At 43.3% G+C, this 15,973-nt stretch overlaps 1 protein-coding gene and 1 pseudogene across 8 annotated transcripts in view; one reads left to right on the plus strand and one right to left on the minus strand.

The window, feature by feature from the left end:
* ANKRD6 (ankyrin repeat domain 6) overlaps positions 1-15,973 on the minus strand; it is a 197,340-nt gene that overhangs the window by 67,392 nt on the left and 113,975 nt on the right. For 6 of the 8 annotated variants that reach the window (XM_077903073.1, XM_077903081.1, XM_077903072.1 and 3 more), the window contains one exon: positions 7,081-7,345. In XM_077903073.1, the coding sequence (XP_077759199.1) occupies positions 7,081-7,200 (120 nt within the window). In that variant the 5' untranslated portion in view covers positions 7,201-7,345. Of the gene's footprint in view, positions 1-7,080; positions 7,369-11,924; positions 12,332-15,973 lie in introns of those variants that run through there. The other 2 variants (XM_077903076.1, XM_077903077.1) reach the window with 2 other exon arrangements.
* Positions 14,678-15,228, plus strand: LOC144316788 (U1 small nuclear ribonucleoprotein C pseudogene; annotated as a pseudogene).

Here is a 15,973-nt window from a genome sequence, read left to right on the forward strand (position 1 = left end):
AAAATAAAATCTTTAAGGGATGTCTGAGTAGTGCAGAATCTGCTTAAGTTTCTCTCTCGCCCTGCCACTACCCTCGCAACCATGTGAGGGCTCTTTCTCTCTCTCTCTCTTTCAAATAAATCTTTTTTAAAAAATGAGATCTTTAAAATAAAGTTTGGTGAAGAATTTGAAACTCATGAAGTGAAGAAATTTAACTACATCAGCGGCTCTTAGCCAATGGTGATCTTGCCCCCCAGGAGATACTAAGCAACTTCTGGAATCATTTTTGGTTGTTACAACTGGGTAAAAAGGGGCACTATTGGCATCTAATGGGTGGATGCCAGAGATGCTGCTAAACATTCTACCATGCATAGGACCAATTCCCACAAAAAGCACTGCGTGACCTAAAATGTCAGTAATATGGAAGTCAAGCAACCCTGGCCACATTAACAAGTAGTTAATAAGCAATGGAGCAGGTGCCTGTACCAAGGTCTTTGAATTCCAAATCCACTGCTCATCTTCTGTGCCAAACACAGAGAGATATGGGAGATAAACTCAGACCCAGGTCAGAGTAATAGTCTGGTGGGGAGTTGTGAGTACCCACACAACAGTATCCAATTATTAGACTGAATGGGCAGCATTTCACCAGTTGAGAGTAGAGCGCATACCATGCAGGATACTTCTCTAAGTGAACTACCTGCACCAGGTTCAGAATGAATGAGTAGGCCTTATGGGGGCAGAGTGGGTATGTAGGGTTTTTCAGGAGTCTCGCAGGGAAGAATCTATAAACAGTTTCCCAACAGCAACACTACAAGCTCAACACAATTAAATATTGCCTTCAAAGTTCTTTTTTTTTAATTTTTATTTATTTATGATAGTCACACACAGAGAGAGAGAGGCAGAGACACAGGCAGAGAGAGAAGCAGGCTCCATGCACCGGGAGCCCAACGTGGGATTCGATCCCGGGTCTCCAGGATCGCGCCCTGGGCCAAAGGCAGGCGCCAAACCGCTGCGCCACCCAGGGATCCCCTGCCTTCAAAGTTCTGAGGCAAAATAATTCTCAGCCTAGGTTTCATACCAAATTGTCACTTAAGTGAGAGGTTAGAATTAAGATAATTTTTCGGACGTGCCGACTCTCAAAACATTTATCTTCCTGTTGCCTTTCTTTAGAAGTTACCAGTCACCATGCACCACCAAACTAAGGGTGACATGGGTTCCAGCAAATAGGACCTAGTACAGAGGAGCGGTGAAAGAAATTCTCAGGATGACTCTGTTTAAGCAGAACTAGAGAACAACACAGATCAAACTGGAATGAAAAGATGGATGGCTCCAGAAGGGATATCTCAAGGAAAAGAATAAACCTGACAAATACATGATAGGATCGGTCATGGAAAATTGTACTAAGAACTGCTTTACAGACTTGTTGGAGGGCAGAGGAACTCTTAATTATAAGTTTGAATAAAGCTAACCAAATTAAAAAATCAAGGCAATTATCAAGTCCAGGAAAAACAGCAAGTTATATAAAAATGGAAATGGAATTAATTATAGTACAACTCTTGGCTCACCAATGAACAGCAATTACATAATCACAGTAATTCTGAATCTGCTCAAGAATTGTGATATAACTAGACTGAGAGAGTGTGAAAGAGAAAGGGGCAATAGATTATGTCTGAAGTTGATCAATCTCTTCCATGCACTCATTCTCAGGAAGACATCACAGCTGTGCTATTCAATACAGTAGCCAACAGCCACACGTGGCATTTCAATTTTAGTTAATTAAAATTAAAAGTGAAATTCAGCTGTACTGGCAACATTCTAGGTACTGAATAGCTATGCATTGCTACCCTATTAGCACAGATATAGAACATTTCATCATCACAGAAAGTTCTGTTGGACAGTGCTGTCTACAGGATGTATCCCATCAAACCAAGGGAGTAAATCAAGAAAGAAAAAGACACGAGGGTCCAGAAACAGAAGATAAATATATTGGAAAATGGTAAATGGAATCCTTAGGATAATAGTTATATAGTGAAGAGTGACATTTGTTAGAAGGCCCTACAGGCCACCAGTCCAGACTGAAATAGGGAAGAGGGCTCCAGAGAACATCTCTTCAAAGAGACTCAGTAGAGAGACTACCTAACACATCTGAACATCCAGAGAGAAGATTAGCAACTGAGGGAGAGTTTGAGGATAGTTTGTAGTATGTACAGACAAAACCAAGGAAACAAACACAAGACAATTATTAACATCAGAGTAAACGAATTATTACAAAGGAAAAAAAAGGAAACCTAACGATAGTACCTACTACATGGGTCATCCAGAAATAAACTGGTTAAGGGGCACCTAGGTGGCATAGTCAGTTGAATGTCTGGCTCTTGATTTCAGTTCAGGTCATGATCTCAGAGTCAGGGGATCCAGCTCTGCATTCAGCAGGGACTCTGCCTGAGATTCTCTCCCTCTAACCCTCCCCCCACTCTCTCTCAAGTAATAAATCTTTAAAATAAACAATAAATAAATAAACTGGTTAAATTAACATAAAGACCAAATGCTGATATCATCTAAGTAATGACACAACTATATTGGAGAATGTACACATGCATATATGACAGCAGTGAAGAAAGAAAATTAAATCTTAAATCACCAGTTTTCATATTGTTACATCAACAGATAATGCCTCAAATGGAAAAATCACGATTGAACAATATCAGGATACCATTTATAAATGTAAACGCTAAAGGAAAACTACCTAAAAGACTGAATGTAGTTGGCTATGGAGAATCAGAAAAGGAAGAGAAACACAGTAAAAATATTTGACTTTAATCTATGTGTAGGTACAATATAAAAATTAAAGTAATACCTACTTTTTAAAAAGTTTTTATTTTAATTTGTTAGTTATCATACAGTGTAATATTAGTTTCAGGTATATGATACAGTGATTTAGCACTTCCATATCTCACCAGACAAATGCACTCCTTAATTCCCATCACTTATTTTTCCATTTCTCCCATCCACCTCCCCTCTGGTAACCTACCAGTTTGTTTTCTATAGTTAAGAGTCTGTTTCTTGGTTTGTCTTTCTCTCTCTCTCTCTCTTTTTCACCTTTGCTCATTTATTTAATTCCACACAAGTCAAATCATATAGTATTTTTCTTTCTCTGACTTATTTTGCTCTAGCACCATCTATGTTGTCACAAATGACAAGATTTCATTCTTTTCATTGGCTGCATAATATTCTGATATATATGTATATAAAATCTTGAATGATATTGCTATCTATCTGTCTTCTTTATCCATTCATCTATCAGTGGATACTTGAGCTGCTTCCGCATCTTGGCTACTGTAAATAATGCTGCTATAAACATAGGGGTGTATGCATCTCTTTGAATTAGTGTCTTTTGTTCTTTGCTGATTCAGATGCCTTTTATTTCTTTTTGTTGTCTGATTGCTGAGGCTAGGACTTCTTGTACTATGTTGAACATCAGTAGTGATAGTGGACATCCCTGCCATGTTCCTGACTTTAGGTGAAAAGCTCTGTTTTTCCCCACTGAAAATGATATTTACTATAAGCTTTTCATATATGGCTTATTAATTGGGTAAATATCCAAAAGTGCTATTGCTGGATCATAAGGTTGTTCTATTTTTAACTTTTTGAGGAACCTCCATAGTGTCTTCCACAGTGGCTGCACCAGTTTGCATTCCCACCAACAGTACAAGAGGACTCCCTTTTCTCCATAACCTCTCCAGCACCTGTTGTTTTTTGTGTTGTTGATTTTAGCCATTCTGATAGGTGTGACACACTATCACATTGTAGTTTTCATTTGCATTTCCCTGATGATATGTGATGATGAGCATCTTTTCATGTGCCTGTTGGCCAATTGTATGTCTTCTTTGGAGAAGTATCTGTTCAAGTTTTCTGCCCATTTTTAAATTGGATTGTTTGTTTCTTGGGTGTTGAGTTTTATAAGTTCTTTATAATTTTAGACACTAACCCTTTACTGAATATGTAATTTGCAAGTATCTATTCTCATTCACTTGGTTGTCTTTTAGTTCTGTTGACTGTTTCCTTTGCTGTGCAGGAGATTTTTTATTTTGATGTAGTCCCAATAGTTTATTTTTGCCTTTGTTTTCCTTGCCTCAGGAGACATATCTAGAAAAAAGTTGCTATGTCTAATGTTAAAGAAGTCACTGCTTGTGGTCTTTCAGAATTCGTAAGTTTTCAGGTCTCACATTTAGGTGTTGAATCCTTTTTGAATTTATTTTTGTGTATGGTGTAAGAAAATGGTCCAATTTCACTCTTTTATATATAGCTGTCCAGTTTTTCCCAACACCATTTTTTGAAGAGATTGTCTTTTTCCCATTGTACATTCTTTTTTTTTTTTTAATTTTTATTTATTTATGATAGTCACACACAGAGAGAGAGAGAGAGAGAGAGAGAGGCGGAGACATAGGCAGAGGGAGAAGCAGGCTCCATGCACCAGGAGCCCGATATGGGATTCGATCCCGGGTCTCCAGGATCGCGCCCTGGGCCAAAGGCAGGCGCTAAACCGCTGCGCCACCCAGGGATCCCTCCCATTGTACATTCTTACTTCATTTTTTGAAGATTAATTGGCCATATAATTGCAGGTTTATTTGATCTATGGGTCTTTTAAAAAAGCTTATTTATTTGTTTGTTTGGGGAGGGACAGGGAGGGGTAGAGGGAAATGGAGAGAGAGAATCTCAAGTAGACTCCCCACTGAATGTGGAACCTGATGAGGGGCTCAATCTCATGACCCTGAGATCATGACCTGGGCTGAAACCAAGAGTCTGATGCATAACTAATTCACCCAGGCACCCCATGTGTTTATTTTTGTGCCAGTACCATACTGTTTTGATTATTGCTGCTTTGTAATTTAACTTGAAACCCCGAATTCTGATTGCCTCCAGCTTTGCTTTTCTTTTTCAAGATTGCTTTAGCTGTTTGGGATCTTTTCTGGTTCCATACAAATTTTAGGACTGTTTGTTCTGATTCTATGAAAAATGCTGTTGGTATTTTGATAAGAATTGTATTTAATGTGTACATTGCTTTGGATAGCATAGATATTTTAACAATATTTTTTCTCCCAACCAATGAGGATGGAATTTTTTAATAATAAATATACACTTGGTTTTAGTCCCTGTCCTGGCTCACAGCTCCCCCAATCCTTGGAATTTCCTAAGTGATAAGAGCAATAGGAGCATCTTTTGTTACAATAGTTGATCTTTTGTCCTTAGTTCCTGAAATAGCCCCAGAATAAAAAAAGTGAAAGAAGTCTGTTCTTCATAATAAGCCCCTTTCAACCACACCTGAGTTTATGTTAATGAGGTAACTTTTTGAAAGCCCTTAAGGATGGGGGCTGGTTGCCAGGGGAACCAAACTAGGCTTGAGGGTTAACTTTCTGTCCTATCCTCTGACCTCAAGGAGGGAGGTGAGGCTGGAGGTTGAATGTCAATCAGCAATCACCAATGAAGCCTCCATAAAAACCCAAGAGAATTCAGAAAACTTCTGGGTTGATAAAGACATGGAAGTGCTGGGAGGGTGATGCACTCAGAGAGCATGGAAATTCTGTGCCCCTTTCCTTATACCTTGCCCTATGTATCTCTTCCATCTAGCTGATCCTCAGTTATATCCTTTCATAATAAACTGGTAATCTAGCCAACAAAAGGTCTTCCTGAGTTCTGTGACCTGCTCTAGCGAATTAATCAAACCCTAGGACGAGGTTGTGAGAACCTTTGATTATTTTTTTTAATAGGAAGAATTTTTTTAAGGTTTTATTTATTTATTCATGAGAGAGAGAGAGAGAGAGAGAGGCAGAGACATAGCAGAGAAGAAGCAGGCTCCATGCAGGAAGCCTGATGTGGGACTCGATCCCAGGACTCCAGGATCACGCCCTGGGCTGAAGGCAGGTGCCAAACCCCTGAGCCACCCAGGGATCCCCAGAGCCTTTGATTTATAACCAGTTGATGAAAAGCACAGGTAACAACCGTGCTCGGCAATTGGCATCTGAAGGGGTATTGTGGGGCTAGGCACTCTTGTGGGATGGAGACCTTAAACTGTGAGACCTGTCACCATCCCCAGATAGATAGTGTCAAAACTGAGCTAACTGCTTGGTGGTGCCAAAGAAGCACACATCAGAATCATGAAACAGAGAGACTGCATGTGAGAAACTGAAAATGTGAGCTGGCCAATTGTTGCCACAGGTTGTCAGACATTGCCATTTGAAAATTAAACTGTGCTTCTCACCACAGCTCTGTCTGGGGTGGTCTGGAAGGTGGGGTTTGGAGCCAGACTCTGCAGGTACAAGTAGCAATTCGGTCACTCAACAGCTGAAGGACCCTGAGCAAGTTGCTTATATGATTCTGTGCCTCAGTTTCCTCATCTCTACAGTGGGCACAAAAATGTACCTCTTCTAGAGGACTGTAGTTCTTAGAGCAATACTAAGTGCACAGTAAGTATCTTCCATCAGCATTATTTCATTTTTGTATTTTTAACTTGTCACCTAACTCTTTCCTCCATTTTGCTACAAAACTGCGCCCTTGGCCAGTTTGTTCTCTCATCTCCCATGGTGTCATCTGTCGGTGAGGGGTAACCAATGTCCTCCAAAGCCTACTATGCATTTTTACTGACCCTTATGAAATGAAAGCCCAAAGAGAAGGCGCCCAGCATCTGGACCAGGTCTGTCACTATACAGATGGGAACAGCGAGGTTCCCCACAGTGGATGGGCTGCCGGTCCACAAGCTAGTCTAATGCGATTATTGTACAAACACTTTTCCCAATAAATTTTTGTGTCCCAACTTCTCCAGAGAGATCTCTTGTCCTTTTAGCTAAAGGAATAGGTGAGAAAAAGCCACACTGTGATTTTAAAGACTCAAATGCTAATTACAAGTCACTCCATTTGAAAAATAGCATTGAAAGCATTTTAATCCTCCTTCCTTCTCTCCAAACTGCCATCACTGGAAAAAAGAAAAAGCCAGTTCTGTGAAAGCTTCAAACCACACACAACAGTTGTACAGACAATGGTTATTAAGAGGTAGGCTTTTTCCCAGGGAATGGCTAAAGCGTTTTTTCACCCCCTTCTTGTTACCTTGGTAACTGCTACCTTGGCGCCCTTGTTGATGAGCTGAACCACATTCTCCGCTTGGCCTTTGTACGCAGCTATGAGAAGGCGTTCTGAAAGTGCAGCGACCGCATCCTGCTGGCTCATGAATTAGGAGAGAAAGAGGTTTTCAGGACAGCAGTAGTCAAGTTCTTTCGGCTCAACACGACGCCACCGGCCCGGGCAGGCACCCACGGGTAAAGATGCTCCCGATCATTAGAAGGTGTCTTTATTACTATGCCATCTTCGGGACCTGGGGATTACAAAACAGAGTTGCCATCAGCACCACTCGGCACACAGGACCGGCCACATCTCTTCTCTGGTTTTAGGGCATCTGCTGATGGCTCATTGCAGGGAGCAGGAGCTGAGTGAGGACAGGACAAGCAAGAAGCACTGTCTCTGCACACCCAAGACCCCGGAACCTGGGAGGAGATGACAGCAGAGTGCGCCAGTCGCCCTCCCTTCTTCCTGTTTCAGGGACATTCCCCAGAGGACCACAGCCCAAACTGTGAGATCTGCTCTGCACTTCCATCCTGGGTTGCAGACACCTGATAGAATCCCATCAACAGGGACGTCTGGGTGGCTCAGTGGTTGAGCGTCTGCCTTCAGCTCAGGGTGTGCTCCCGGGGTCCTGGGATCGAGTCCCGCATCGGGCTCCCCGTGAGGAGCCTGCTTCTCCTTCTGCCTATATTTCTGCCGCTCTCTCTCTCTGTGTCTCTCATGAATAAATAAATAAAATCTAAAAAAAAAAAAAAAGAACCCCATCAACATCATGGGGTTTCCAGGCCAGCCTCTGCAGGTCACTGTCCTGTGTGTATGATCACAGAGGGCCTTCTGACCATGTGCCAGGGGTCCACCACAGCTAACAGGCTCATCCCCCCTCTCTGGCGAAGGGGCCTGTGGACCACACCCCACTGAGACTCTGAGGAGTGGGCTAGATCCTTGGGATGTTGTCCTGGCATTTACTGCAGTTCTTTTGTAAGCAGTGTGGTTTCCTGAGTTCTGGGGCAGATGGAGAGCTGGGCACAGGCCCGGGGCCATCTCCCAGTTCCAATTACTGTCGGAACAACCCACGTTGGGAACAACAAGGATGCTAGAAACACTGACAGTGCGCACTGCCAGTGGCACCAGGAGGGGCTGCTTGTGTTGCCTCCGTGCTTAACAGGAAATAAAAGGCCTACTAAAGCCACCTCTAGGACATGAAGCCCCGACTCAGAGCAGCGGTCTGGAGGTGGTAACCAGTAGTAAACTTAACCTCTTCTTTCCACCAAAGGGCAAATGAACAGAATTTTAAAGACTGACTCCTCTCAGTGGCCCCAGGCCACCATGAGAGCAAACCAAAGCCATTGGTAATTATGTCAAAAGTAAGGGGTTCAGGGTGCCTGGGTGGTTCAAATGGTTAAGTATCCTGACTCTTGATTTTCATTCAGGTCATGATCTCAGGGTCTTGAGATGAAGCCGTGAGGTGTATATGGAGTCTGCTTAAGATTCTCAAAAAAGAAAAAGAAAAAGAAAAAAGGAGAGTTTTTGCGGGGCAAAAGAAGGAATACTTAAAAATTAAACACACTAAAAAAAAATTTAAACACACTTCTGCTAGGACATAAAGGAAGTGAAAGCTTTGTGCTTTGTGTTTTAAAACATACTTATTAAAAATACCAGTATATGCAAATGGACAGAAAACACTATGCCAAGGGGACACCACTTTTAACCCCAGGTCCTACTACACATTCTAATTTTGAAGGGCTGGAAGATACAGACATCTTTTACAGTTGCTTCCAGGCAAACCCAAGGCTCCTTTCAACCTCTAAAACTAAGGAACTGGCCATGAGGTAACTAGAAAAGGTCTGGACTGTAGGTATCTTGCCCTAACTCTCATCCTACCATGTCATTCCAGGTAAGTCATTTTGCCAACAGCTCTGAAAGGCTGGGCTTAAATGATCATATATAAATCAGACAAAATAAAAAAATGAAATTGGTGGGGATGAAAGGTAGCATTCTATTATGTGAAAGTACTGGCCAAATGTGAATATTATACTTTCAAAAAGGTAATGATTATCCCTCCTACCCCCTACTTGTTAATTATCAAATTTTCTCACTTCATCCATATGTTGCCCAAAATGTGGGTAAGGAATAGCAAGGAAAGAAAGCCAAGAAACCTTCACCAATCTACCCTGCTCTGCTCATTGTTGGCTCAGCAGACCTGGAGGAAGGATGCTCCAAAGCAGAGGACTCCTCTGTTAGCCATGGTCAGAGGTCCCTGGGAAGCACCAGAAATCTTGGGTGAATGAAGAATAAGCCAATTAAAGAATCAAGTTGAGGGATCCCTGGGTGGCGCAGCGGTTTAGCGCCTGCCTTTGGCCCGGGGCATGATCCTGGAGACCCGGGATCAAATCCCACGTCAGGCTCCCGGTGCATGGAGCCTGCTTCTCCCTCTGCCTATGTCTCTGCTTCTCTCTCTCTGTGTGTGACTATCATAAATAAATAAAAAATTAAAAAAAAATTAAAAAAAAAAAGAAAAGAATCAAGTTGAGACTCAAAACAGAAACAGAGCTGGAAATGCCACTGGAAATTCCCAGGGCCCCACTGAAAGACAAGTTTGGGCTTTATGTTTCTCAGACTGTTCCACTGTTTACAAGCGGTTTGTTTTTGTAAATATTTCTTTTTTAATGAGTTAGCTCCTGGATATACTTTTATTATTATTTTTAAAGATTTTATTTACTTATTCATGATAGACACACAGAGAGAGAGGCAGAGACACAGGCAGAGGGAGAAGCAGACTCCATGTAGGGAGCCCGACGTGGGACTTGATCCAGGGACTCCAGGATCATGCCCTGGGTGCTTAAACCGCTGAGCCACCCAGGCTGCCCTGTTTTTGTAAATATTGAAAACACTGTCTCTCTATAGATCATCCGTGGAACCTTCACACCAAGAATACTAAGCTTCTGCTCTGTTTGTCCCAATACTGCAAAAGCGCTCCAGGCCCAAGTGGCACGAAAATACAATATTAGCCGTGGCTTCCTAAATGCTCTCCCTCCACATCCACATTCTTCCATTTACTCATTTGTTGTCCTTGTACACTCAACTGCCAAGTTCTCGTACCCAAACTTTTCCTGCAATGGGCGTTTGAATGCCTCAAGGACAATGGCCCAGTGCATACAAAGACTATTATCATGGCTAAAATTTCACTCATTTTACTTCAGAGCTTAGGGAATAGAGATGTCCTAGCTGCAAACTCAGTGCAGCCCATCAGCCGAGGTCACAAGCTCCAGACCAGCAGTGCTGTCCAGTCTCCCCAGCAACAGATGCACGGGTCAATGGGCCCATAGTACATGTACAGCCACTCCCCTCCTGTCCCAGACAATAAATTCAGCTCTCAGACATCTATTGCCATGGTTGCAGCCTTCTGAGATAGCCTTGTTTACATAATTACCTTTGGTAAACAGCCCTTTGCAAATCTAGCATACATTACTATTCCTTTTTTTTTTTTTTTTAAGATAGAAAAACACTACAGTTGAAAAATGTTGGCCAGATTTTTTTTTTTTTAAGTTTTTCAGTTACAGCTACTTAGGAATGAAATGCTCCCCACTCCTCACCCTTCCTCTTCCCCCTTGGTCAATGCACAGCCTGCCTGAGGCACTGGGCAGCTCCAGGATATGTTGCTTATAGGATTTTGGATACTGCTCCCAACTAGAATTGCACAGAGAACTGCCTGCAAAATCAGGAACAAAATCCCAGGGTTCCAGTTCCCAGTCTGCAGTTAGCATCATCCCTGTGTGCTTGGGCATCTCATGTTCATTCTCAATTTAAATCCAGTAATAGCCTCACTTGTAGGACCTCCAGCATTCACCTACAGTTGCATTTACACTCAGGGTGGTTGGAAGGGATCAAAGTGGCTCAGTCTTATGTTTCCTTTCTATACCCCCATCCTTTTCCTTACATCCTTTTGGAGTCAGGAAATACTCAGCTTCTCGTGTGACACCTCTGAACTGACAAATTGGGCCAGGCAGAGGCAGGCTTGGGGGTGGGGAATAAGGAGGATAGAGAACACCCAATAATAAATGGTGAGGGGAGAAGAATAGAGAGGTGGCAACCAGTCTGCAATAAACGAGTTAAGTTTCACCGCCAACCTGTTGGGTACCCGGGCTGTAGCAGCCCCATTCCCTCATTAAATCTGAGCCTCCTCCTCCAAGTGGATCAGCTATCTTTCAAGACACTTCCCACTGATGGTGGTGAAGAATTTCTTCTGCCCCACATCTATCAATCACATCCCTCTCTTTGTCACAATGCTCACTTTCACTGGGTTCTAGAGAAAAACATTAAATGCAAACATGCTGCCAGTTCTTTAAGCAGAAATGAAATAAATCCGTGATCATAAATATTCAACGAGCATCCTGAATCCAGAAAGGTATTTAGCTTCCTAAGATTTCCCTCCTTTTTCCCAGCCCACTGCCCCATTTTCACTGCATTCCAATTTGCCAATGCTTTTTTCCTCTCATTGCGAATGCCAGAAGGCCACACAGCTGCTTGGTCTGTGATGCAATCTGTTTTCTTTTTATAGCAAAAGGTCTCTGAGGTTTGCTTTTGCTGGTTTCCTGAGGGTTTACAACAAAGTCTCCTGGTACCAATATCCCCAAACCACTATATTCAGTTTCCTGACAGACTAAATATCCTAGAAAAGACCTACAAATAGTCCCAGCCAGGACCTTCTGCACAGCCCACCCAGAGACAGTCCACAGGCCCCCGGAACCAGTGGTTAGGGAGCACCATCAGTGACAATAACTAGCTTTGCTCCTACTGCTCAGAGCCCTGTAGTGAAGAGAGATTGTACTCACATCCGGGGGTCCGTCCTCCCCATCCTACATGGTGGTCTGTTGCTGGATATTTGCTTTCAGTTCTTTCCTGGAGAGATCATTAGCTTCCTAGGATTGTCAAGCCCAGTGGGTCTGCATTGATTTACTCGCCTTTTTCCCTTGGGCTTCCTCTGCCAACTCTGGCCAAATCACATCTAAAAGCTTATTAAGACATCCACTCAGCTCACAATGTTTTGTGGCTTCCTAGTCTGCTCGTCACAGCTTCTCAAAGTCTTGGTCTTCAGATCTTGTTGGACTGCTCCCTCCTGCCGGCAGAGGACCTGTAACACTGCCCTATCGAAGAGTCAGGGCATAATTCACAGATGGGCGGACTGCTTTTGAATGATGCTCAGATGACAGAGAAAGGAAGTTTGCACTCTGCCAGCAGTAATGCCAGGAGAAGAGAGGAATGTGCATGTTGTAAGGGAGGGAGAATGCAGGGAGGGTCAAAACCTGTAATGAGCTGCCTTTATGGTAACAGGGAACAGCAGAGATCCAGACACTCCACCCTCCCCGGCAGAGAGTTCCAGCATCGTGACTGCAGCAGCATAGGAGTCAAGGGGCTGGGAGATAGGCTATTTCAATGTTTGTAAGCCCAGAGTCTGTCTCCCAAATGCTCCTCTAAACAGAGTCTCTGTGGGGAGAGGGCAGGCAGGAGACAGGGAACAAAGCTGTTCAAGTGCTATCAATGGCCCTAAACACCACAGAGGTGTCCTCCAGACCACTTGTTGAAGCAACAGAAAACTAACTCCCCAACTGGAGTAGCCACAGAAAGGAAGAGGGTTTTCTTTTTCTTTCTTTCTTTTTTTTTTTTAAGATTTTATTTATTTATTCATGAGACACACACACACACAGAGGAGAGAGGCGTAGAGACACGGGCAGAGGGAGAAGCAGGCTCTATGCAGGGAGCCCGATGTGGGACCTCATCCCGGGTCTCCGGGATCAGGTCCTGGGCTGAAGGCGTCGCTAAACCGCCAAGCCACCTGGGCTGCCCCAGGAAGAAGGTTTTCATTTTGACTTGAGCCACATTACCACTTTTTCCTTATTTCTAAAGCCAAAATTGTTGGTCCTCAAGATGGGAAAATGACTCTGTCAATGCAAACCCTCTAAGCATCCTCCCTCCTCAAGGCCTTGCCCCTATTTCCTTGAGGGTAGCAGCTCTTATGGGCATAAGACTGGAATGCTTCTTTGGCCATTATTTGGCTTATACCAAGGGGAGAAAAGCCAGAATCAGGGCAGTGCCTTACAGACAGACTGAATTCTGCTGGGGAGACAAAGTGCCAGTAGAATGATAGCTTATTTTTAATATACAACAATCGTACTAGTTTATCCAAAAGTGATCACCACTGGGATACCGCTACCACCACTGGAGGACAAGTGAGGTTAGAACAGAGTGCAATGTGACTCACTCCCTGCTTTAAAGAAACTGGCTCTGATAGGGCTGAATGAAGCCCAAAGGCCAGATGCCAAGTAAGAAAGGTACACCAAATGTGACAGAAGTATAAAGAAAGGGGTGGTTACTTTTCTCAGAGCTTCTGGGACATTTCCTTCTTCTGAGAATATGTACCCCACACACAGGGACTCCTCAACCTAATATTATCAATGAGGACAGTACAGCATTGGCTGTTCACAGAGCCTGGTATCCACAAACACTATCTGCAAAAGACAGGGACAATAGAGGCAAAACACCCTCTTGAACAAGCCCATGACTCATTTTACACACCTCACTACTGCAGAGGAACATGTATGCTTATTTCTGGAGCCACTGGAAGTACAGTACTTCTGAACCTGACAGTTATTGACTCGTTGAGATAATCGCCTTTGCAGGAGGCATATAGAGGCTGTTGCAATAAAGGCTGAATGACATCTGGAAACCTGTGACATCCTCTACTACCAAGAAAAGCTGCTAATAGATATAAAAATAGTTTCAGAGGCCTAAGAATATCATTGAATATAAAGTTATGATTGACAGCTTGTGGTATGGAGACCTCTTTTTACATGGGACAATAATTATTCTGGCTAGATCACCAGAGCCTCCAACTTGGGGCTACTGAAATCACATATACTGATACCCGGACTCAGAATCCACATCAAGAGTCATTACTGAGCCTTCTTTCCATAAACAAGACCATTATGCCCTCATCTGTGCTTTTACAGTTTTCTATAAGCTCCTGTTATGGACTGAATTGTGCCCCTCCCCCCCACCCCAATTCATGTGTTGAGGCCCTGACCTTCAGTGTGACTGTACTGGAAATAGGGCCTTTAGGAGGTAAATAAATTGAGGTCATAGAATGGGGCCCCCTTATAAGAGAAATACCAAAGAAAGTCCATCCCCCTATTCCCTCTCATCACACTCTTACAACTACCACCCACACACATTCTCAGAGGAAAGGCCATATGAAGACCTAGCAAGAAAGTGGTCACCTGCAAGCCAGGAAGGAAGTGCTTACCAAAAACCAAACCCTGCTGGACCCCGATCTTGGACTTCCAGCCTTGAGGACTATGAGAAAATAAATTTCTATTACTTAAGCCACTCAGTCTATGTATCTTGTTCTGGTAGCCTGAACTAAGACAGCTCCCTTCACAGTGTAATTGCTGGCATGGGCTCAAGGCTGATCTTGCTTAGACGAAATTCCTTGAGGACAGGAACTCTGTTTTGGTTATCTTGTATTCCAGTGCCTGGGATGGTTCCTGGAATAGTTAGCTTTTAATATCTGTTAAATGGATGATAGAAAAACTAATAACTGGGGCAGCGCGGGACAGAGTGGCCAACAGCCTGCAGAGCAACATGCCTAAGTTTTATTGTGACTACTGCGACACATACCTCACCCATGACTCTTCATCTGTGAGAAAGACACACTGCAGTGGTAGGAAACACAAAGAATGTGAAAGACTACTATCAGAAATGGATGGAAGAGCAGGCTCAGAGCCTGATCGACAAAACAACGGGTCCTCCTCGCCCTGGTATGATGCCAGCCCCCATATGGGGGGCCCTCCCATGATGCCAATGATGGGCCCTCCTCCTCCTGGGATGATGCCAGTGGGACCTGCTCCTGGAATGAGGCCACCTATGGGAGGCCATATGCCAATGATGCCTGGGCCCCCAATGATGAGACCTCCTGCTCGTCCCATGATGGTACCCACTCGGCCAGGAATGACTCGACCAGACAGATAAGGAGAGACCGGAACCTCTTTATATTCATTTTATACTACTTGTTCTACTTCACCAGGAGATCATGGTGCTGTGACTCTGGGTGTTTTCTAACAGCATGACAAGGAAGACTTGCTTCCCCTTCCTATCAAAGAGAGAATAGTTTCTGCACGGGAATAGTGGGACAAAAAAAAAAAAAAAAAACAAAAAGGCAATTTTCATTTGTATTGTGAAATGTGAAAATAAAATTGTCAACTGTTTTAGTTAAAAAAAAAAAAGAAAAACTAATAACTAATTGCTTTTTCTAGTCATTAACTCATCTTCAGGAGCCTGTGGATCCCATGAGAAAAAGAGGAAGTGTCAACCAAGTCAGCAAACCTTTTTCTCTTTCCCCCACAGATGAGGCAGGCTATGGCTCCTGAACCTCTGAGAGATAATAAATGGATATAGTCATTCTCTCTCCCCCCATCCCCAAAACAGAGGACCAAGGCTCCTGGGAGAGAAGAATTACCGATCTTGAGACAGATCCTACCCAGTGCCACAGGTCCATCAGCATTGCAAGCATTGGACAGCGCCACAGCCACTCCAGAATTTTCTTGCTACCCTCAATCCCAGTTGGGTAAACCACAAATGCTAAAGACAAACCAAAACAAGCAATGCCAAATTACAAGACCAATCCCCACACAATAGTTTACCTTCTATCCATACATTTCTCCCACCTACTTTTTAAATCTGCTTTTATCAGTCTTCTTTCCACTCCAATTTTCTCACTAATCTATTGTTGTTGATATTGTACTATACTATGCACTTATGGAAGAGATGGGCACAAAAAAGTATAGAAGCCGGGGAAGGGATCTTTCTTGATTAGTGTGTTAGAGGT

This window comes from Canis aureus, chromosome 7 (assembly GCF_053574225.1).
Source record: "Canis aureus isolate CA01 chromosome 7, VMU_Caureus_v.1.0, whole genome shotgun sequence".
Taxonomy (NCBI): Eukaryota; Metazoa; Chordata; class Mammalia; order Carnivora; family Canidae; genus Canis; species Canis aureus.